General features: G+C 43.8%; 1 protein-coding gene across 3 annotated transcripts in view; it reads left to right on the top strand.

The window, feature by feature from the left end:
• The window catches only part of LOC137095239 (transcription factor Gibbin-like), a 660,796-nt gene that overhangs the window by 559,792 nt on the left and 75,425 nt on the right, over positions 1 to 25,579 (top strand). For all 3 annotated transcript variants that reach the window (XR_010908820.1, XR_010908819.1, XM_067461679.1), the window contains exons 3-4: positions 9,948 to 9,985; positions 17,343 to 22,358. Coding sequence is in view for 1 of the 3 variants with exons in the window: in XM_067461679.1 (XP_067317780.1) it covers positions 9,948 to 9,985; positions 17,343 to 22,315 (5,011 nt within the window). In the remaining 2 variants the exon portion in view is untranslated. The remainder of the gene's footprint in view (positions 1 to 9,947; positions 9,986 to 17,342; positions 22,359 to 25,579) is intronic.

Genomic DNA, 25,579 nt, shown 5'->3' on the forward strand with positions numbered 1-25,579 from the left:
GGTGAAGCAACTTGAAAAGTCGTGCTTCCAACCCAGCCATTGTCCATTCTGGTCCAACAGCCAGAAGCTCTCTCCTGCCTTTTCCTGCTGCACCAAAGAGCTGCCTTGCTCTCTTCCTACCCCACTTTTCATCCAGCTGCTCACCTTTCTTATTGCTGGAAATGCTGCAGCTCCCCTCCCCATCATTCCAGAGCCTTTTCCCACCCCCATAGAAGCCAGAGAGAGGGAGAGTAGTAAAGTGAGAGCCCCTTCTTTGGACTTTCCTGTATGGCCCAACTCAACCCTGGATCAGAGCTGTCTGACTGGCCATCCCACAGTCACTGGGTCCTGACTTTTGCAAAAGGAAATGGCATTAAGCCTTGATCTGTAGTGTGGCGTGCTACAATCCAGATAGATCACCTCAGAAAAAAACAAAGCCTTTGGAGTGAACCATAATTTATGGCTCAATGCCCTGGCAGAGCACACTGGGGCTCAACTGAACAGATATACCTATACCTAGAGATACATATTCTGTCACATGTTTATTTAATGGTTAACTAGTCCCAACGTAAGTTATCTAGAACAGTCTAAACCAGGGCTTCTTAATCTTTTTCTATTTGCTACCCCTTGCTACCCAAACAATTTTTACATAACTCCAGATATATATAGGTACAGTAGAGTCTCTCTTATCCAACCTTCGCTCATCCAGCGTTCTGTATTATGCAATGCAGTCTGCCTCCTGTCTGGATTGACAGTTGTTTCAATACATTGTGATGTCTTGGTGCTAAATTCGTAAATAGAGTAATTACTATATAACATTACCTTGTATTGAACTGCTTGTTCTGTTTATTTGTTGTAAAACATGATGTTTTGGTGCTTAATTTGTAAAATCATAACATTATTTGATGTTTAATAGGTATTTCCTTAATCCCCCCTTATTATCCAACATTTTTTGCTTATCCAACATTCTGCCGGACCATTTATGTTGGATATGCAAGATTCTACTGCATATACAATAGGTATAAAAGTAAAAAAATATCTATATCTATAATAAAAGTCAAAGTTTGTATGTGCCGTAGGACAGAGGTAGGACGGAGGGAGGACGGAGGGAGGACAGAGGGAGGACGTAGGGTGGAAGAGTTTGTGCCAGCTTTCTTATTGGCTGCCACTATGGTGCTATTTGCATATGGTCTCTGATTGGCCAGCTTCAATAGGAGCCCCTGGTGGAGAAGAGGGTTCATGACAGAAACAGAGACATGAGAAAGGGAATTTTGCATATGGTCTCTGATTGGCCAGCCTCAATTCCAATATTCCGAGATGACAAAGAGAGGAAAGGAAAAGGCCAGAGGGGGCTGCTTCAGAACATCACCAATACAAACCAAATTTGGCACACAGAGCCCCCATGACCCACTCTACATCCTACTGCAGTTTGGAGGAGGATGAACCATAGATGATGGGTCTTGCAGTACCATCACTCATATTCTGAGACTGCTGTTAACCTCATCCAATGACTGATCAGGACCAAACTTGGCACATAGACCTCTCATGACCCACTTTACGTCCTGGTGTGGTTTGGCGGGGGATGGACCATGGATTATGGGACTTGCAGTACCTTTGCTCAATTCTTGAGACCACTGCAACCGTCATCCAATTACCGATAAAGACCAAACTGGGCACACTGAGTCTCCATGATGCACTCTACATCCTGGTGCGGATTGGAGTAGGATGCACCATGGATGAGGGGACTTGCAATACCTGCACTCCCTTCCAAAGACCATTACAACTGCCAACAATAGAGAGCCCGCATGACCCACTCTACATCCTTGTGCGGTTTGGAAGAATTTGTCAATGGATGATGGGACTTGCAGTCTCTTCATTCACTCCCTGAGACCACTGAGACCTTCGCCAATGACTGATCAAGACCAAACTTGGCACACAGAGTCCCCATGACCCACTCTACATCCTGATGCACTTTCGAGGAGGACAGACCATGGATGATGGGACTTTAAGTACCTCCACTCCCTTCCCAAGATGGCTGCAACCCTCATCTAATGTCCGATCAAGACCAAACTTGGCACACAGAGCCCTCATGACCCTATCTACATCCTGTTTCAGTTTGGAGGAGGGTGGATCATGGATGATGGGACTTGCAGTACCTTCACTAACTTACTGAAACCACTGCAACCCTAATCCAATGACTGATCAAGACCAAACTTAGCACACAGAGCCCCCATGACCCACTCTGCATCCTGCTGCAGCTTAAAGGAGGATGGGCTTTGGATGATGGGACTTGCAGTACCTTCACTCACTTCCTGAAAACAACGCAACAGTCATCCAATGACCAATAAAGACCAAACTTGGCATACAGAACTGCCATTACCCACTTTCTCAAATAACCCGGGCAGCGCCGGGTCCCTAAGCTAGTTGAAAATAAAATCAGCCCTTTCAAGCCATGCTAAATAGGTTGGTTTTCCTTTTCATGGAGTACAGCTCGAGCATTTTCTGCAAAGTCTACTGTAAACACAGCATGTTGTTGTTAACAAATTTGGGTAAATGGGTGGTGTTCCAAAATTTTTTACTGTTCCCAAATTTTTCGTGAACCTCATACTGAGCTGGGAGGGGACCAATTTGGGATCATTGGGACCCACAGTTTAAGAAGAAATGCTCTCAACTGCAGGTTTCCCAGCCAACCTAGGGTTCGACACACTAAGGGATGACGTTCCTGACTCTTCCATAAACAAAGTACCAAATGGGCACATGAAATGCTGCCACTTCAGGTCTGAGGTTGCACCTTTGGGTCTGGGCCAGAATGGAGAGTTTTCACGCTGACCTCCTCTCTCCTCTGAAGATATCCATTCTTTCTTCAAGTCTTCTTCTTTCTCTTCCTTCCTTCCTTCCATTGGGACTGAAGGTGCAAGGGATAACAGACTTTATAACTATCCTAGCGTGGTACCAGATGCCTGTTTCCTCAGTCCGCTTTGGGTAAGGCAGGCATTGGTTGCTTCACAAAAAAAGAGTGGTTTTTGTTAGGGTGAAGAAGTAGTGCAACCAGGTCAGAAAGTTTAAACTGCAAGTTGGAATCGCTTTGGGAGGGGTTTTTTAACCGTTTAACAGACTAGGTTTCTTGGAAGGGGATCTATAGCTCATTACGGACACCTAGTGGAGATGTGACTAAAGAGCCTTTCACCAAAGGTGACTAACTCGTTTTTACATGCGTAAGACACACAGACTGTCCCTATGTATGCTTGCTTTCCACTGCACGCATGGACATCATCCTTGCCAAATAATGGGTGAGATGTCTGTATCTTATCAGAGCTGTGCCTCCTGCACACACAGGCACAAACACAAAAGAAGTTTAAATAACAGAAACTGAAAAAAAAAAATTAGGTGCCTGTTAGTTCTGTCTCCATCTTTGCGGGAAACTGCTTGCTTTAGAGCAGGCATGGCCCAACTTCGGTCCTCCCTCCAGATGTTTTGGACTTCATCTCCCACAATTCTTAACAGGCGGTAGGAAGTCCAAAACACCCGGAGGGCCAAAGTTTGCCCTTGCCTGGTTTAGAACCTATTTGGGGCAACATGGTCATCTGCATTTTATTTGTTCTTAATTTTCCTGTTGATATTTCTCTTAAACAATAATATGAATGCATGGAAGGAAGGAGAAAAGAAGTTATTGTTGTTGTTGTTATTGTTGTTATTATTATTTGTAGACTGCCCTGTCTCCCCAGGGCAGTTTCCGACATATAGTGAAAAATGTGTGTGTGTGTGTGTGTGTGTGTGGCAGAGGTGTCCCATTACATAGACAGCCTCCAGCCTCCAGCCTCCACAAACAGGCTATAGTACCAAGTGCTGAGAAGCCTCCAAAGGCACTCCTTCAATTGACACTGCAGGTTATAGCGAGAACACCACCCAACAATGATCTGGACCAAACTTGCCATGGATGATTGGACTTGCAGTACCCTCACTCACTTCCAGAAACCATTGCGACCCCCTGGATGGACCTGGACTAAACTTGCCTCACAGATTCTCCATGATGCATTTTTTGTCCTGGTGAGGGTTGGGGGAGGATGGACCGGGGACAATGGGATTAGGAGTATCTTCACTCATTTCCTGAAACCACAACGACCCCACAAATGATACATTGGAAACCACAATAACCCCCCAGAAATAATGCATTGGCACACAAACTCCCTATGACATACTTCATGTCCTGCTAAGGGTTAGGGTAGGATAGACCACAGATGATGGGATTTGCACTTCCACAGACCCCTCTGACCTCCCACCCCACCCCTGAAATGACTTGGCAGACAGACCCAACATGGACAGCTGTGGATACTCGGTGATTGCCCTGGAAATCTGGGAGTTGTAGTTCACCATTATCCAGAGAACACTAAACCCAGTCGATTATGGATCTGGACCAAACTTGGCACACAGACCCAACATAGCCAATAATGGCAGGATTTGGGGAAGGTTGACTCACAATTCTGGGAATTGTAGTTCACCTACATCCTTATGCATTTTCTAATGGGAGCATTCATAAAAAAACAAAAGCAATGAGTGGCTTTTTTCTCATGAATAGTGTTATACATTACCAAACTAATATTACCAAACTTTGAAAAACAAACAATGCCTTTCTCAAATAACCTGAGCACTACTGGGTCCCCAAGATAGTAGTAGTCGTAGTTGTTATTACTACTACTACTACTACTACTACTACAACTTTATTTATGGACTGTCCTGTTTCCCCAAAGGGACTCATGGTGGTTTCCAACATATTTGATAATAATAATATAGTAATAATAATAATACTTTATTTATGGACCACCCTCTCTCTCCAAAGGGACTCAAGGTGGTTTACATACAAGAAAAGCAAACATTCAATGCCCAACTCAAATACATACGTTATTTAAAAAAAACAAACCAGAATAATACAAAAAAATAACCACAAACTTATTACAAAAGAAAAATTAACACCAAAATGAAGTCCAAATATAAATAATTGAATAAACCCAATTATACTAATAACATTACTTAACCATTTAGACATAAATCCTAGAAAAGGCAATTAAAATACATTAAAACAACCATCAACGTTGTTCTTCTCACGTACCATAGCAGCAGTGGAATACAGATAAGTTAGCAGGCATTTCGGTGGAACTAAAATGACTTAACCCTCCTCCTATGTGGCAAACATTCAATGCCAACTAGAAGAAATATAAGCAAGTCATATCAAAACAGAACATACTGAACAATATAAAACAGCCTAGCTATAAACTTAATAACAGACAAAAATTAATCAAAACACAAAACTTAAATAACCCAAACAGACATAATCACAGAATGTAAATTTACTACAGGATAAAACATCTAAAATTAACAATCTTATTGAGAGCATACCTAATTCACATGAATGGTGTAGTCTTGAACATGTGTGTTAGGGAATAAAACCTGTTGATCTCCATGGCCCTTACTTTTGATAAATCATGCAGCAGTATTGAAATTCCCATAATGTGAAGCAGCCTTTGTGGGCTCTTTATGTGGTCTTCTCCGCTCCGCACCTTACATTGTCTTTCTCTTTGAATTATCTTTCATTTCGTGTTATCTCTTGCTTTGTATCTGGTGGAATATGCTTAATCTCCTGATGTGTTGTGAGGTGTCTGGCAGTAGTGAAGAATGCAGAGATGCAATAGGACAAAGGGAGTGGCAGGGGAGGAGGACTGGAAGATCTATATGAAGTCACAAAAACTGCCAGGTTATGTCAGTCTATTTGCCAGGATCTGGCTCCATTCAAAAAGGAACTCTGATGGGCATAGGCTTCCTTGTGAGCTTTATCTCAGAGCTTGCAGTGTTGCAGCACAGCTGCCATTTTCCAGGATTCCAAGAGATCCGTGGAGAAGGAAAAGACAGAGACAGCTTAGCAAGTTTCCAGCATTTATTCTTACCCGGGGTAAGGGTGCCCAGCTCCTCAAGATGGCTGATGAAGCACAAAGCTCTGCCCAAATCAGCCCAGTATTTATAGAGAGAATTACCAGTTTGCACATGCGTATACCAACTCTGCCACGTACACAATACATAATCATTAACAGAATTCTTATATAAGAACACTTTTGGCAAATCATCATGACCCCAAATATTTATCTTTCTATTAGCCTTCAGCCTTACACCCAGATGATGTGTTCCTAATTTTCTTAGACCTTAAAATGAATCGTAACTTCATATATATGCTTTTAACATAAACTTATTCAAAGTAATTTCCTTATTAATTCTTCTGTAATTATTTTCATAATCTTATTTTACTAGAATTGATCATTTTATAGAATGCGTCTGAAATTGCCTGCTATTTACATCAAATAGACAGGAGATGGCGCTCTCTTACTATATGACCTTAGATGTTCCAGTCTTGGATCAATATTATCGATTTATCTTAAGCGCCAGGTTTCTAAGTTTAGCCTAACAACCTTCGCTTCTTCAAATATTTATTTAAGGAGCAAACTACCCCGACCTTTCATAGCATCTGTTGAATTTCCCTTGCGCAAGAAATCTCCCTTTTCAAGCAGTAGCATTTAAGGTAAGGCTTTTTCTGTTCATTTTAAATTCATTTAAAATTATTATATTATTTTTCTCCTAATGGCCGCCACAGCAGAAGTAGCCTCTTCAGATGACCATCCCTAGCTTTAAAAAATACTATGTGTTTCATTATAGAGGAGAAATGCTGGCACACCAAATGACTCATGTGAATGGCCACTAGTGTCAAACCTCTAGATCAATGGTTTCCAACCTGTGGGCTATGGCCAACTGGTGGGCTGTGAGACTGAAAATTAGGTCCACGGCAGGCCTGTAGCCAGGATTTTGATTCGGGGGGGGGGGGCTGAGTTTGATTCGGGGGGGGGGGCTGAGTCAGAGCGAAAGAGGGTCTACCCTAGCAAACCTTTTGTATCGTTATCCCAATACCCCATGCATATGGGATATATTTAATATGGTGATCAGATCATGATCTGAATAAACATAACAGTTTAAATGTATTGTCGAAGGCTTTCATGGCTGGAATCATTAGGTTCTTGTGAGTTTTTTCGGGCTATAGGGCCATGTTCTAGAGGCATTTCTCCTGACGTTTCCCCTGCATCTATGGCAAGCATCCTCACTACCTCTGAGGATGCTTGCCATAGATGCAGGCAAAACGTCAGGAGAAATGCCTCTAGAACATGGCCCTATAGCCCAAAAAACCCCACAAGAACCTAGTTTAAATAATGCACCAGTAAGGCCTTCTAGTGGACCACCATGAGAATTTTGGGGGGAGGGGCTGAAGCCCCCCCAGCCCCCCCCCCCCCCCCGGCTACATGCCTGGTCCACGGCTCTAGATAATTAAATATGGTTTTCTGAGGGCAAGCAGATGGTGATTTCTGGATGGCAAATGTTCTGTATCAGAAACTAGTGCAGATGTAGTCTATCATTCCAATGCAATTTTCTGAATCAGCAGCCCAAATAACCAAGCTGAATCTAAAGTTGACCAATGATTCGTAATCATTTCGGGACCAATGTTGGAGAGTGGTTCCTGGTCAAAAAAAGATTGGGAACTGCAGCTCTAGATCAGTATTTCTCAACCTGGGGTTCAGAACCCCTGCAGTGTCTTTTTATTTATTTATTTAATATTTACAGTATTTATATACTGCTTTTCTCACCCCTAGGGGGACTCAAAGTGGTTTACACATAGCTGGCAAAATTCATTGCCTTACATTGGACAATGGCGCGATGCCAATCCATAACAGTTTCAATAATAAAACCACAATTAAGCATAAATCATAATTAGACAGTATATAAGCAATCATTATATACTGTACCCCCGGTGGCTCCTTAAATAAATATTTGAAAAAATAAATTTTTGCTCTTTAAATAAATATTTGAAGCTTGTTGATCGAAAGGTCGCAGGTTCGATTCTGGGGAGCGGCATGAGCTTCCGCTGTCAGCCCTAGCTTCTGCCAACCTAGCAGTTTGAAAAGATGCAAATGTGAGTAGATCAATAGGTACCGCTCCGGTGGAAAGGTAACAGCACTCCATGCAGTCATGCTGGCCACATGACCTTGGAAGTGTCTACGGACAACGCTGGCTCTTCGGCTTAGAAATGGAGATGAGCACCACACCCCAGAGTCAGAAATGACTGGACTTAATGTCAGGGGACTACCTTTACCTTTACCTTTACTAAGTAATCATTAAAACAATAAATAATAACAATAAAAAACCAAAAAAAACAGTCTCACCAGTCGATTCTAGTCAATGTCCTCTAAACTCTACAAACATCTACTGTCCGAAGGCCTGGTCCCAAAATCATGATTTTAATTTCTTTCTAAAAGCCAGGAGGGAGGGAACAGATCTTACCTCATTTGGGAGTGTGTTCCATAGGCGAGGGGCCACCGCTGAGAAGGCCCTGTCTCTTGTCCCCACCAGATGCTGTTGACAGGAGCGAGAGCAGGGCCTCCCCGGATGATCTTAGATTATGAGATGGGACATAGGGGTGCATTTATGTCTCCTTAGATCAGTGTTTCTCAACCTGGGGGTCTGGAACTCTGAGAGGGGGTCATGAGGGGGTGTCTGAGGGGTCACCAAAGACCATCAGAAAACAGAGTATTTTCTGTTGATCTCAGGGTTCTGTGAGGGAACTTTGGCGCAATTCTATCATCGGTGGGGCTCAGAATGCTCTTTTATTGTAGGTGAACTATAAATCCCAGCAACTACAATTCCCAAATGTCAGGGTCTATTTTCCCCAAACTCCACCCGTGTTCACATTTGGGCATATTGAGTACTTGTTCCAAATTTGGTCCAGATCTATCATTGTTTGAGTCCACAGTGCTCTTTGGATGTAAGTGAACTACAACTCCAAAACTCAAGGTCAGTGCCCACCAAACCCAGTCTTTTCTGTTGGTCATGGGAGTTCTGTGTGCCAAGTTTGGTTCAATTCCTTCGTTGGTGGAGTTCAGAATGCAGTGAACTATAAATCTCAACAATTACAGCTCTCAAATGACAAAATCACACACACACACACCCAACCCCATCAGTATTCAAATTTGGGCAAATTGGGTATTTGTGCCAAATTTGGTCCAGTGAATGAAAATACATCCTTCATATCATATATTTACATTATGAATCAGAACAGTAGCAGAATTAGAGTTATGCAGTAGCAACAAAAATAATGTTATGGTTGGGGGGCACCACAACATGAGGAACTGTATTAAGGGGTGCGGCATTAGCAAGGTTGAGAACCACTGCTCTAGATGGATCCGGCACCTCGTCGCTAGTGAGCATATGGACCTCTTTCTTGTTTTGCTTTGACACTTTCCATGTTTTGCTCTCTTTTTGGTTTTGGCATCAATTGGGTTTTTTTAGTAGATTTGGCATCGATTTTTTTTTGTAGTGGCATCGAATTGCTGCCAAATGTAAGTTGTCCTAAGTCCCCCTTCGGAGGTTGAGAAGGAACAAGATAGAAATATTGGAAATGAATAAATAAATATTTTGTTTGTTTGTTTGTTTTGCTTTCACTCCAGACCTCAGGGACACTAGGCCGATCAATTTCCAAATTTAGATTTGGATATGCTTTCCCATGGTTTTCTTAATGGGAGGCCTGGATTAAACTTGCCTTGAACAGGAGTGAGAAACATGCTGTTCCAAATGTGTTGGATTACAATTAGGATCCCTTGTTAGAGCTGCAGCCCCAGACCATCAGGAAGGCCTCATGGTGTACATTCCTAACCTAGTCTATTATTTGAACCAACCCTGCTCAAGTATACGTAAATTAGAGAACCCTTTTTGCAGCTAAGGGACAACGTGATTTTCCCTTTAGCAAAATGTTAGGTCCCCAAGGCAGAACGAAATTGGCTAGGTGCTCTTCATTGACTAGACCAAAAATGCTGCAAAATTTTGACAGTTTTTGTTCAGCAGACTAAACTCTCTCTTCTTCTTCTTCTTCTTCTTCTCCACAGAGAACTCAAGTGTAACAGCAGGAGCAGCAAAGCAGAAGGTAAGCTGGGCACTGTGGATGTTGTCTTTCCCTCCCACTCTTCCTTCGTGAGGCAGCAGTGAAACAAATGGGTTCCGTCCTGGGCCCAGTCCTGTTCAAAATCTTTATTAATGACTTAGATGAGGGGCTAGAAGGCAGGATCATCAAGTTTGCAGATGACACCAAATTGGGAGGGATAGCCAATACTCCAGAGGACAGGAGCAGGATTCAAAACGATCTTGACAGATTAGAGAGATGGGCCAAAACTAACAAAATGAAGTTCAACAGTGACAAATGCAAGATACTCCACTTTGGCAGGAAAAACTAAATGCAAAGATACAAAATGGGGGACGTCTGGCTCGAGAGCAGTATGTGTGAAAAAGATCTTGGAGTCCTCGTGGACAACAAGTTAAACATGAGCCAACAATGTGATGTGGCAGCAAAAAAAGCTAATGGGATTTTGGCCTGCATCAATAGGAGCATAGTGTCTAGATCTCTGGAAGTAATGCTATCCCTCTATTCCGCTTTGGCTAGACCACACCTGGAATATTGTGTACAATCACTGGAAAACCTTGATGGAATGCAGTCATATCCACATCACAAGCACAATGAGACGCAGTTCCTTCTCTGATGTGAGAGCTGTTGCTGCGTTCTCTGGAAGGTCCCTTTGTTTTATTCCATACCCACATGTTCCAAGAAGCAGGGACACACTACCCAGCTTTTTAAAAATGGGATCTCACCACATTTTTCAGCTTATTTTTTCAATAACAATTTACCCTTTTAGCATTTTAACCTAATCAAACCTTGTCTAAATTAAAGTGAGAGCTAGTTGTGAAGTGATTTATAGTTTCCAAATCATGACCTCCCTGAATTGCAGCAAACTGGATAGCAAGTGTCCCAGAAGGAAGCAAAAATACAACAGAGTCATAGCACAAACACTCTTCATCCCATCTATTAACAGAATTCAACTGCCAGCATTTATTTATTTACCACATTTAGCTCCTGCCCTTCTCACCCCAGGGGATTCAAGGCCACCTTACAGAAAGGCAACTTTTCAATGCAATATAAAAACACAGTCAATTAAAATAAGCAATTACATTAAAACATGGAGTTAAAATATCTTAGCAGCAACATTGGTAAACAACGCAGTCCAAAATCATGCATCTGACCTTATCTACTACACACTGTTTTTAGTAAACGTATAGATTCAGGTTTTCATCCAAAATATACAGAGGCTTCACAGTTACAATATATACAAACATACAATCAGGATTCACAGATCCTCAGACAGACTTGCCTTTGCAAACATTCAGATGATCAGAGAATCACATACAGAATAGACTGATATTCACGAGTCATGAATCCTCCTTATGTAGCCACCTGCTGATCAGTCATCAGAAAGGGACACTGGCTGATGCAACCCCTTTGCAGTAACCCTCACATGGTTATGATTCAGCCATTACCATACCCTCTTAGGTATTACATCATGACATTCACAGGCATACCCAAGTGCTACCAATATTCCACAGATGGGAAAAACCGCCTTTACCTCTGTTTGTGTTGTCAGTCCTTGTTAATTGTCACCCGAAGGGAACTCAGAGCAGCTTACAGAACACACACACACAGATGATTGGCCAAAACTAACACAATGAAGTTCAACAGGGTCAAATGCAAGATACTCCACTTAGGCAGAAAAATAAAACACAAAGATACAGAAGGAGGTGATGCCTGGCTCGACAACAGAACATGTGGAGGAAGGTGAATATGGGGAGGAAGGTGAATATGAGCCAACAATGCCATGCAGCAGCGTAAAAATCCAATGGGATTTTGGCCTCTGAAAGCTGAAATGTGTCCTGAGGAGGGTGACTAAAATGATCAAGGATCTGAAGAACAAGCCCTATGAAGAGCAGCTGAAAGAGCTGGGCATGTTTAGCGTGCAGAAGAGAATACCGAGAGGAGACATAATGAGTGCCATAGAACAAGAGGTGAGGGGAAGTCATAGGGAGGAGGGAGCAAGCTTGTTTTCTGCTGCTGCCATGGAGATTAGGATGCAATGGAACAATGACTTCAAGCTACAGTAAAGGAGATTCCACCTGAACACGATGAAGAACTTCCTGACTGTAAGGAGAGCTGTTCAGCAGTGGAACTCTCTCTCTCTGCCCAAGAGTGTGGTGGAGGCTCCTTCTTTGGAGGCTTTGAAGCAGAGACTGGATGGCCATCTGTCGAGGGTGCTTTGAAGGCAATTTTCCTACTTCTTGGCAGAATGGGGTTGGACTGGATGGCCCACCAGGTCTCTAGGATTCTATGATTCTTTAAGCCATGTGAGGTGTCACATTTTCCTTAGTATCACTTAATGAAACATGGAATGTTGGTTACAGTGTATTAAATCTGGAGCCTTTGAAATAGAAAGATGGGTGGAGAAAATTGATATATTGTCATAGTGGCTGTGAGGGATTCTTGGACTTCTAGTCCACTAAAGGAATAATAGAATCTTAGAGCTAGAAGGGACCACCTTTTTTTGCATAATAATAATAATAATAATAATAATAATAATAATAATAATAAATAACAATAATATATGAAACACAATGAGATGAGTTCACAGTAAACAAGATCACTCTGCTGGCTTTTGTATTGGATCACACGTCTGACACTTCCCAAGTGTTTAGGACTTTGTGATGTATTGGCAAATAATGTGTGCAGATCTCAGTAGGGTGGCCTTTTGCAGCTGGCAGCTGGTAATCTTGTCAGTGCCAATTGTGTTTAAGTGCAGGCCAAGGTCTTTAGCCACTGCACCCAGTGTGCCAATCACCACTAGGACCACCTTTACTGGTTTGTGCCAGAGTCTTTGCGGTTCGATCTTTAAATCCTCATACCATGTCAGCTTTTCCAGTTGTTTCTCTTCAATTCTGCTGTCACCTGGGATTGCAAAATTGATGATTCACAGTCATTTTTTAAACACGATGGTGAGGTTAGGAGTTTTGGGCTCCAAAACTCTGTCAGTCTGAATTTGAAATTCCCAGAGTAGTTTGGCGAGTTCATTTTCTGTAACTTTTTCAGACTTGTGGTCCCACCAGTTCTGTGTCGCAGGCAGATGGTATTTGTGGCACAAGTTCCAATGAATCATCTAAGCAACAGTGTTATGCCTCTGCTTGTAGTCTGTCTGCGCGATCTTTTTGCAGCAGCTGAAGATGTGATCTATTGTTTCATCTGCTTCCTTGCAGAGTCTACATTTGGGATCTGTTGTCAACTCTTCAATTCTGACTCTGATGGCATTTGTTCTAGTGGCTCATTCTTGGGCTGCCAGAATTAGGCCCTCTGTCTCCTTTTTCAAAATTCCATTTGTGAGCCACATCCATGTTTTTTCTTTATCAGATCATCATCATAATCATCATCATCATCATATGTGTTTATACACTACTTTATCTCCCCCAAAAAGGGACTCAAAGCCTAGTAATTAATGTGCCGTCCACCCAGACGCTATAAAAATAAAACTGTGACGTGCTTCTCTCTATGTCTGAGCGAACTGCGGGTATTTTTCTTGATAAGCTTGAGATAGTCAGCAACTGAGGCTATTACTGGTTTTAAACATCAAAAAGGATATTTATTTATTCAAAGTCCTTGCAGACTTGGCACAGCTTATGAAAGTTAAAAACAAAGTCAATAGATGAAATCACAAAGATATTCTTTCTTTCTCTTTTTCTCCAGTCAGAGTTAACTTTCCCCAGAAGGCAGAGAAGATCCTGGAATCTTTTCACTCTAACCCTAAGCTGCCATGGTTAGAAAAAAGCAGGTTTTTCCCCTCTCTATAGCTTAAGGTTAGTTCTGGAGACAAAGCAGTGAAATCTCTCTCTCTATAACTATATAACTTTCAGTTAAGCTTATCTATCTGTAGTATCTCAATCAGCTATAACTCAATATCTATAATATCTCAATTCTCCATATAGCTTAATATAGCTTAATATCTTAATATCTCAATAGTCTTAATACAGCTTAATATACAATATAGTTTTTGCAATGGTTTTCCCAGAGCTACCTGCCTAACCATCAGCACGTCTGAAGTCTTTCCTCAGGGGAGGCAGGGGAGATTCCAAAATGGAGATCTCAAGCCCAGGAGAAGGGGTGCACTCTAAACCCAAAGAGCTGCTCTCTAGGCCAATAGTTGCAAAGAGGCCTGCAGGCTGGATTTCCAGCCTCTGAAACTGTTAACTTTCAGGGCTCTTCCAGTGCTGCAGCAGCCTTGGAAGAAAATGCAAGGGGGAGCAACTTCAAGCAACTGTAAGGTAAGGTAAACCAGGCTCCTAGGAGACGGAACAATTAGAATTCATTGGTTGTGCTCTAGTCTCTGGATGGCAGAAAACAAGCTTGCTCCATCTTCCACATGACATACCTTCAGATATTAAAATATAGTCAGTATATCACCCACCAGTCATCTCTTCTCCAAGTTAAACTTGCCCAACTCACCAAATTATCCCTTAGAATCATAGAATCATAGAGTTGGAAGAGACCTCATGGGCCATTCAGCCCAATCCCCTGCCAAGAAGAGGAAATTGCATTCAAAGCACTCCCGGCAGATGGCCATCTAGCATTTGTTTAAAAGCTTCCAAAGAAGGAGCCCCCCACCACACTCCGGGGCAGTCAATTAAAATAAGCAATTACATTAAAACATGGAGTTAAAACATCTTAGCAGCAACATTGGTAAACAACGCAGTCCAAAATCATGCATCTGACCTTCAGATGCTGAACGGCTCTCACAGGAAGTTCTTCCTAATGTTCAGATGGAATCTCCTTTCTTGTAGTTTGAAGCCATTGTTCCGCATCCTAGTTTCCAGGGCAGCAGAAAACAAGTTTGCTCCCTCCTCCCTATGACTACCTCTCACATTTTTATACATAGCTATCATGTCTCCTCTCAGCTTTCTCTTTTTCAGTCTAAACATGCCCAGCTCTTTAAGCCAATCCTCATAGGGCTTGTTCTCCAGACCCTTGATCATCTTAGTCACCCTCCTCTGGACACATTCCAGCTTGTCAACATCTCTCTTCAATTGTGGTGCCCAGAACTGGACATAACATTCCAGGTCGGTCTAACCACAAGTCTTAGTTTCCAAGTCTTTGATCACCTTTGCCATAACTCATCTTGTTAAGCTCTTTCTTGAACTATGGAGCCCAGAACTGGGTACAACTGTCCAAGGGAGGTCTAAACAGAGCCGAGTAGAATAACAATGCTCCTTTCTATGACCTGGAGCTGAATCTCCAGCTGTCATCAGACTGCCCTTTGGAATCCCCACTGCAGACTCAGGTACCACCAGAGCATTTCTTTGCAGTGAAATAAATGGCTGTAGGAGATGTGCTTTCCAGGACTTAAGAAAGGCACCATGAAACTGCTAAACAAGTAAAAGGATAGGGCAAAAGAAACCAGGGGATGGTTTCTTGTTTTTGTTTTTTGTTTGTTTGTTTGTTTTGGAGGAAATTAATTTGTGGCATGCATCACATTATGGTCACTAATACTGGGATAGCCTCAGCAAAAATCCAACATGTTCCTTGTTCTCAACGGGGCAACATTCACATGTTTCTCCACCTATTTAGAGTTAGCTGTGTGAGCACAATGGAGAAAACTATATAGCCACAGTGGAAGTGCTTGCTTGGGTGAGATTGTTAATAACTGCTGCAGAGCAACAGCATTTGAAAAGTAATATAGTCTCTGGCTGATGAGAAATCCCCAATATCTGTACATTCCTTGTGGAATAAGACAGATTGGATCCAGTCACTGGCTGGAGGGGAAAGAGCTGTTCTCCCTTCCTTTCCTATCCAAACTCCATCAGCAAGAGGTAGAATAGCCTTTACTAGACTTGTGCATTTCAGCTGAACCTTGATCCATTTCTGCTGGCTGGATTCCGGTAGCCCCTTGTATCTGTTTGTGTGCGCCTCCCAAAAATGGGCAGGCAGCTTTTCAATCCGCAGCCAAAAATATGGCTAGATCCTGCCCAGTGGCAACAATGGGGAACTTAGAAGGCTCCCTTTTCTGTTCCTGGGACCCTTTCCTTTTTCCCTTTAAAGAAACCTGGTTTTCAGCAATGAGGTTAAGGAAGAAGGCACAGCTTGCATAGAACACGTCATGGTGTGCTTCTGCTCCAATTGGCTCAATAAGCTGGGCTCCCAGGGAAACCCTGTGCAAGGAGGAGCACGCGGCAGCCTCTTTGCAAGCTGCGTGCTCCCAAAATGAGGAGGAAGAGCTGTGCTTGGCTGCCACGTGGTCCCATTATGGTTGGGAAACCATTACGGCTGGACCCTTGCTGTTACGGCCATCCAAACAAGCTAAAGAATCTGAATTGGCAGAAGGAAAATGGCTGAAATGAATCAACACACAAAGCCTAGCCTTTACCAGTTACATAAAATACTTTTTATTTTTTTAAAAATAGCCACAGTCCTCATCACAGGCCTTATGCATGGCTTTAGGGTTAAACTGTGCCGTGGGTTAAACTGCTGAGCTGCTAAACTTGCTGACCAAAAGGTCGCTGGTTCAGATCCGGGGAGCAAGGTGAACTCCCGCTGTTAGCCCTAGCTTCTCTCAACCTAGCAGTTCAAAAACATGCAAATGTGAGTAGATCAATAAGTACCACTTGTGGCGGGAAGGTAATGGCGCTCCATGCAGTCATGCTGGCCACATGACCTTGGAGGTGACTATGGACAATGCTGGCTCTTCACCTTAGAAATGGAGATGAGCACCACTACCCAGAGTCGGACATGACTGGACCTTTACCTTTACCTTTGGGAGACAAATTAAAGCTCATCATTTCTGTTTTCACTTTTCCCTAATGATGTGTGAGACCCATTTTGTGACCCACAAAATGTCAGCCACAGATGTAGAAGAGGGATATGGAGGCACTCCAGTGGGCGATATCACAACCTGAAATGTTTCTTCATGTCATGAGGAAATCCAATATAAAGATTCAAGTCTAGTTGGTGTCCCTGTGTCAGTCATAGCTCCTTGTCCCATGAGAGCTTGCCGTACAGAAACACATAAATCCATTAACCGCTACTGGTAGTTATGAGGATTGCTTGAAGGTAAAGTAAATATATTCATATTGAAGATTTAATGTTATAATAATGATTTAATCAGAGTTGCACATTCCATCTTAAATTAAATTTTTATGTTAGATATTTGAGTTGTTGTGCAGCATTACACTGCTCGCATTGTTGAAGCCCCCTTGAGTTTTCTCTTATAATTTTGCAATGCTTCTCTCCTATCCTGTTCAGGTTGTTTACATTTTGGGGACACCCTGTATACTCAGGAGACTGATACATGGATGTTGTTATACCTAACAACTGATTACATTCACTACAGCAGTCAAGATTAACCTTTCCCCTTTGTTTGTTTCAGGTCCTGCCTCTGCCTTTGCAGACATCCATCCAACTAATTGTTCTTCCAAGAGGCATACTGGTGAAGATGACCTGTGGAAGCGGCTGAAACGCCAGGGCCCGCTGGTACCACCAACGGGAGGTCCCATCCACAGCTTTTTTGATTACTCCCAAGAGCCCAACTTCTACCAGGCAGAACATCCCGCGCAGGAAGTGTCGGCGTGTCTGGCAGAGAAGGCTTTGTCATTCAGCATGCTCAGTTTCCCAGAAGGCTCTTGCTCAGTTTTAGATCGTGAGCACAAATCAGGCTTGCTGCACTCCTCCGAGACAGCGGACCGATATAAGAGTCTTCACACTCAGAGCAGCACCAAGGTGGACGAGAAGGCCCAAGGACCGGAGGAGGCAGCACACGAGAGAACTGCCAAGACTTTTTCCAATGCCACTCTAGCTTCAGGGAGGTGCAACATTGATAACATCATCTCCCTTTTAAAGAGCAAGTGTGGCAATGGCCGTATCAACCTTAACCCTGTGGTGCAGCTCATAGACATCATGAAGGACATCAACTGCCTCTCACAGGACTTGAAGAGCTGTGGTGTTCACCTGAATTGTAACAATTTGCAGGTCAACAGCTACCCGTCCCTCAGTGTGGAAGGGCAGGACCAGGGCCTGCAGTACAGCTTCTACTCCGCACCTGTGCTGGCCAACAGCATCCGTAGCCCTGAGGGCAGTGATAAAACAGAGTTGTCTAAACAGATCCAACCCATCCTGTATATGGGAGAATCAGATGAGGGCACTACAGGCGCCCAGTTTCAAGCCTGCCAGAGTAGTCCTGCTTTAAAGGTTCCTGGCAGCCCAGATGAAGCTAGTGGCTCAGAATCCGATACCACTGACCATACTGAGCTGGTTGATACAGATATTCTGAGTGAACTGGCTTCCTTGGCATGTCCAGGTTCCCAGCTTCTAGAGCCTCAGCCTCTAGAGTCCCATCCCCATTTGCTACAAAGCCTAGAGTCAAGGTCCCCGTTAATTGGTTCACAGACTCTAGAACATCAGCCTCAGCTAGTTGATTCTAAATCTTTAGAGCCTCCTCCAGAACCAATGGCCTTGCAGAATGTGGAGCCACTGCCTGAATCTTTGGGGTTGCAAAGTCTAGAGCCTCTAGAACTGCAGAACCTAGAACCCTTGTCTGAATCACTGTCACTGCAGTCCCTAGAACCCCTTTCCGAGCCTCTGGGGCTCCAGTCTTTAGGAGCTTTAGACCATCAGTTACTGGACTACCAAGCCCAGCTTTTGGATCCAGAGACCCAGCTACTAGGCTCACTGCCCAAGTTGTTAGACTCCCAGCCCCAGATAGCAACAGAGGAGTTGCTAAGGGTCCATTCACGACAGCCTGGATCACGCCTTGGAGGCTACTCCCCAAGAGGAGTGGTGAGGCGTGGGGCAGGGCGAGGAAGGGATGACTACAGGAAATATGCTCTGCGGGGAACAGATAAACCAAAGATACTCTGCCGCCATAGGAGGGGAGGCCGGGGGCGGCGAGTAGAGATAGCCACGGAGACCCGAGTCCTCCCCATGCCCATGCCAGTTGAGGTGGTGATGGCGCAACCTGAACAACCCAAGATGCCAGTAGCTATAGTGACAGCTCTGCCCGTGAATGAAGTTGTGGAGCCGATGCTTTTTTCCCTGGAGACTGGAGATGGTGGCCAGCAGGCTGTGCCTACAAACCTGCAGCCCCTCAAGCCCAAGTGTCGTGGGGTACGCAAGATGGTGGTGAAGATTGCCAAGATTCCTGTGTCCCTTGGGAGGAGGAATAAGACAACATATAAAGTATCCTCCCTCAACAGCAACTTGAGCCTAGAAGGCAAAGAACTGACAACCTGCTCCTCATTGGAGCCAACTCCCCTGCTGAAGATGAAGAATAATGGTCGTAACGTCATAGTGGTTTTTCCTCCAGGGGAAATGCCCATTATCCTGAAGCGCAAGCGGGGAAGGCCTCCAAAAAACCTGATGTTGGGACCATGCAAGCCCAAGGAGCCTACCCCAGAAGTGAAAAAGCGGAGACGGAGGAAACAGAAGCTGGCATCCCCGCAACCCTCCTACGTTGCTGACACCAATGATAGTAAAGCTGATTACTCTGATGTCCTGGCGAAGCTTGCCTTTCTAAACCGCCAGAGCCAGTGTTCAGCTCGTTGCTCTCCACCCCGTTGCTGGACCCCAACCAAGCCAGACTCCATCCACCAAGCCCCCAACACTCAAAGCATCTCCCATATTTTGCACCGGGTCCAAGGCTTCCGCCGGCGTGGTGGCAAAGGAGGTGGCTTTGGACGCAGAGGAGGACATTCTGCCTGCTTACCTCACTGTTCCTTTAGTGATTTCTTTGAAGGAATTGGAAAGAAGAAAAAGGTGGGCCCAGGAGGAACCATGCCTGCCGACCCCATTCACTCACGGAAGAGAGGCAGGCCAGAGCCAGACCCCATGGAGAAGCCCAAGAGAAAGAGGAGATCCCGTAAAAATGGGGTACTGTTTCCGGAACAGAATCCTAGCCAGAACTTTGGCGATGGAGCCTCTGACTGGTGTGGAGACAAGGAAAGTCTTTGGATATCCCACCACGGACACCTCTCCAGCCAAACCAACAGGAACTGCAGTTATCAAGACTCACAGACCTTTCATTCTTCAGCACTGGAGGCTTGTTCTTCAAGCCAGACTGGTTTTTACAGTGGGAGTAATCCATCCTCACAATCAGAGCTCAATCAGGAAAGACAGAATCTTTTCACAGGCTACTTCCGTTCTCTGCTGGATTCAGATGACTCCTCTGATCTTCTGGACGTTGCCCTCTCAAATACACGCTCTGAGTCACGGAAATCCACTAGCACGTACACAGCCCCTCCCAATGCCATTGCAACCCAGAGAGGTATGGCATCTTACCCAACAAGAGGAGGAAAAACCACACCCTCCACCACTACTACTGCCACTACTGAGACACCTTTCCATACAGTCATGACCAACCGACAGTCGTTCCGTCCCAGCAGAGCACCTGGATACAACCTTTCTCAGACTGCTTCTGAATGCCATGGCTCAGATGCCTACCAGAAGCTGGCATCTCTCTCAGCTGTGTCCAGATCACCCACTACTCACTCCACCGTGGCCTCTAGCTATTCACAACATGGTAACTACAGCAGTGGCGGAGGGCAGAGCGTCACTCCATCTAGCTTGTTCCAGCAAGCCAAGTCCTACCATGCCACACAGGATTGCCCCAACAACAAAGACTGCAGCTTCACTTATAGCAGTGGCAACAGCCTGCCTTCATCACCAAGCAGTGCCCATAGTGCCAGCTATGCCCAGCAGGCTTCAGGTCCCAGCTTGCCATTGAGTAAGGCCTCCTTCTTCAACAGCTCTGACCCCAGCCAGTTCTCCAGCTCCTCCCACACCCCCATGAGATGTGACAGCCGGGCAAGTACCGTGTCTCCAGGTAGCTACATGGTCCCCAAAGGTTCCACTTCTTTTCAGCCCTCCCCTGAAAATTGTCGGCAGTTCCCCAGTGCCTCCCAGTGGGCTTTCCGGCAAGGTTATAGCAACCTGGACTGGAATGCGGAGACATTCAACCAGCTCTACAACCCAGGTTTTGAATGCCATATCAATGAGCCCAATGTCATCCTGGACATCTCCAACTACACACCTCAGAAGGCCAAACAGCAGACAGTCTCTGAGACCTTCTCCGAATCCTCCTCTGACAGTACTCAGTTCAACCAGCCAGGTGGCTATAGAAGAGCCAACAGCGAGGCCTCGTCGAGTGAAGGCCAGTCAAGCCTTTCGAGCCTAGAGAAGCTGATGATGGACTGGAATGACTCTTCTTCAGCCCCAGGTTACAACTGGAATCAGAGTGTCTTATTCCACAGCAGCTCCAAGCCAGGACGAGGCAGGCGGAAGAAGGTTGACATATTTGATGCTGGTCACCTGAATTTCTCAACAGGTGCATATCCTTCAAAGAGGGGCACAGGGGCCAGGCAGCCCCGGGGTTCCCGGGGCGTCTGTGTCTCCAGGAAAGAGAGAGGCACTGGCAAAAGCAAGTTTCCAACAAAACCCCAGTCGGTGAACCCTCCCTTTCAAGACAGTACAGACTTAGGCCTGGATTACTACAGCGGAGACAGCAGCATGTCCCCCTTGCCCTCCCAGTCCCGGAGCTTTGGGCTCAGTGAAAGAGACCCTTGTGACTACACCGGGCCCTACTCCATGAACCCCTCCACCCCATCTGATGGCACCTTTGCACAAGGGTTTCAGAGTGACTCCCCTGGCCTGGGGCAGACGGACCTGGAAAGCAAGCATTTCCCGGCGCTGCCCCACCAGCTTGCTGCTCCATCCCCTCTGCAGATCGTGTTTGAAGCAGGCTTGCAAAAAGCTTTCTCGCCCAACTGCTCCCCAACCCTGGCCTTTAAAGAGGACTTGCAGCCGAGCGACGTCCGGAAGCTTCCTGCCTGCGACTCCCTCAAACACAGCATGCAAGGCACTGCAGGCATTCCCCATTCGGGCGTACACATGACCTGCCGGGATCTGCCTATGTCTCAGCCACATTACGACTCACCCAGCTGCAAAACCCCCAGTTATTGGTACTCTCCCACCTCAAGCACTCGCAGCCCTCCCTATGACAACAAAGCTGGGGTTGGGATGTTGATGGACTTTATGGGGAGAAGTCCGGATGCCTCCTGCCTCAACCCCCAACTAGCCAGCCCCCCCAACACCAACCCTTCCAAGACTGAGAAAGAGCCCATGGACATGGCAAGGGCTCACCACCAAGGGGCTTACATTTGCCCTTTGATGAATGACTTGAATATCTCCCCAATCCCGAGAGACTCAATGCTGCCACTTCAGGACAACTATAGGTATCCCAGCTTTGCACCCCAAGGACACCCCATCATGACTATGGCCCAAAAGAGTGGGTTTTTGGGTCCAATGCTAGAGCAACATCCGGAAGACACTTTCACAGTCACCTCATTGTAGTGTCATCTGAAGTGCCAACCAGACAACGAGGTTTTGTTTCAGGGTAGGTACCTGAGGAAAATGTCCGAGGGAAAGGAAAATGCTTGGGTGGGTGTTTTGGGCGTGCCATGCAAATATCAAAAGGCCTCGGGTGAAGGCCATCGAACCTTCCTAGCACAGAGAAGCTGGCACTGGCCTAAAACAGTTCTTCAACCCTAAGTTAAATCTAAAGCCTGAGTTTGTTATTCCTCTGCATGGACCTGAAAGGGAGTTTTAAGAAATCAGTCAAAAATTTTAGGGGTTTTTTAAGGTTTTGTATAGACATTTTAATCTACTCTATTCTATCCTACCCACCCCCCCCCCCCACACACACACACACCCTTTACCCATTCCAGTAAGGAAAAAAAATATTACATTTTCAAATACACATTTCATTGCTCTTAATGTTCCATTATTTGTTAATCTATTCCCCCATTGTTTCATCTTCTTCTTCGACTTATTCATCATCTTCCTCTTTTTCTTCATCTGTTTGGGTGCTCTCCTTCTTGTTTTCCTTCCACTCTAGCTCTCTCCTTTCCTGTGGCACCCCTTTACCCCTTCTATGTCCTTGTCTCTCATCGCCTGCATGTAGTCTTTCTCCATCCTAAAAATTATATCTTCTAATATTAACGGTTTAAATAACGGCTATAAATGTAAGAAAGTGGTTCATTACTTGCAGAAAATCAAACCAGACATAGCATGTTTGGTTGAGACATACCTGATTTATGAGGATAGTCATCTGTTAAAAAAAGAAAGAAAGGTTGAGCCATTTATTCACAGCATGTAACAACAAAAAGACCAATGGAATACTGTTTCATATAAGATAAGATCTGACACCAGAGAAAATATTTTGTGATGAGGAAGGTAGAATATTAATAATAAAGGTGTGTATTAAAAAAAAACCTGTACTATTAGTAGGAGTGTATGCTCCCAACAACAAACAAAAAGTATTCTATAAAAAACTAAAATGAATATTAGCAGAATATGGTGAAAAGGAAATGTTATGGATGGGGGATTTTAATGGAGTCATGGTGCCCAAAGAGGATAGAGATAGTAAAGTAAAAAAGGACAGGAAGGAAGGCAAACCCCCAGGATCCTTCCTAAGGGAAATTCAGCATTGGGAAATTTATGATATTTGGAGGATCCACAATCCAACAAGAAAAGAGTATTCATATTATTCACATACACATGGTACATCCTCAAGAATTGACTTAATATTGGGCATTAAGGAACTAGTGGGGAAAACGGAGAAAATTGAGTTATTACCTAGGGTATTAGCCGACCATAACCCGATATTAATGAAATTAAGAGTGGGATACAAAAGAAATAGAGCTTGAAGAATGAATGATTACATTTTAAAAATCAAGTCACATAGGGAAAAACTTAGAACGGGAATTATTAATTACTTAAAGAATAATGCTAATGAAGGAATGAAGGGGGGAATAGTTTGGGAGGAAAAGCAGTAATTAGAGGGTTACTGATACAACAAAACTCGATTTGGTTCAAAGGAAAAAATAAGGCCCAATTGGAGTTGTTAGCAAAAATGAGGACAAAAGAATTAGAAATAGAAAAAGAAAAGGGAACAAAGATGAGACTACAAGGAGAATTAAAAAAAACTGCACCAACGATATGAACAGCTAATTGCTAGTGAAATAGAAAGGAAAATGATGTTTAATGGATACAACTTTTTTGAAAACGCAAACAAACCAGGGAAATTATTAGCTTGGCAAATAAAAGATGCAAAGAAAAAACCATTGATAATGAGAATAAAAAATAAAGGCGAAATAATCACTGATTCACAACAGATAGAAAAACTATTCGAAGAATACTATGCAAACTTATACAAAAGAACTCAGGGGGAGATCAGGACAATCTCGAAGTATGTAGAGGAGACAAATTTAAAACAAATCTCAGAAGCAATGAAAGCTGATTTAGATAGAGAAATCACACCAGAGGAAGTAATTTGGCTAAAGTAAACAAGTCCCCTGGGGCAGATAGACTCTCAATCCTATATTATAAAATGTTTAAGGAAAATCTGGTCCCATTGTCAGTGATGGATTCAGTAATGAAAAAGGGGGAACTTCCAGAGTCATGGAAGGAATCCGTAATTGTTTTAGTGCCCAAACAGGATAAAGATTTAGATTTAATTAAAAATTACAGACCAATATCTTTGCTGAACTTTGATTATAAAATATTTGCCACTATATTGTCAAATAGAATAAAGCAAGCACTGTTACAGATAATACATAAAGATCAGGTGGGGTTCCTCCCAGGAAGACAAGTAACCAAAACATCAGACTGATACTGAACACCCTGGAAATAGAGATTTGGCATTGTTCTTTATTGATGCAGAAAAAGCTTTTGACCATGTCAGTTGGGTTTATTTGGGAAAAGTGCTAGAAAATTTTGATGTTGGCCAACAATTCAAAAGGGCAGTAGGGGCAATATACACTAAGCAAAGAGCAAGATTAAAAATAAATGGTCAACTATCAGACTACATTGACATACAAAAAGGGACAAGACAAGGCTGTCTGCTGTCCCCACTATTGTTTATTATGGGATTAGAAATATTAAATGTAAGGATAAGAGAAGGAAATTACTGGTTTAAAGATCAGCGGCCAAGAACTAAAAATTAGGGCTTATGCAGATGATATAGTCTGTATCCTAGCTAACCCACTACAAAGTATTAAAAATGACCGGATACAATTCAAAGATATGGTGACATATCAGGATTTATCATAAATAAGGAGAAATCTAAATTTTTAGTTAAAAATATGTTGTTGTTGTTGTTCATTCATTCAGTCATCTCCGACTCTTCGTGACTTCATGTACCAGTCCATGCCAGAGCTCCCTGTCGGCCGTCACCACCCCTAGCTCCTTCAAGGTCAATCCAGTCACTTCAAGGATGCCATCCATCCATCTTGTTCTTGGTCAGCCCCTCTTCCTTTTGCCTTCCACTTTCCCCAGCATAATTGTCTTCTCTAGGTTTTGCTAGAGAAGTTAAAAATATAGACGCTTAAAATCGCAAGAAAATGGAGGCCACAGCAGACTTCGAGGTGATAACGAAAGTAAAATATCTAGGAATATGGCTCTCAAACAAAAATATCAATTTATTCCAGGATAATTATGTTAGAACATGGAAAGACACAAAAAAAGATCTCACCAGATGGCAAACAATCACTCTAACTTGGATGGGCAGAATTGCAGTAATAAAAATGATGGTACTCCCCAAAATGCTATTCCTGT

This window comes from Anolis sagrei, chromosome Y, assembly GCF_037176765.1.
Source record: "Anolis sagrei isolate rAnoSag1 chromosome Y, rAnoSag1.mat, whole genome shotgun sequence".
NCBI lineage: Eukaryota > Metazoa > Chordata > Lepidosauria > Squamata > Dactyloidae > Anolis > Anolis sagrei.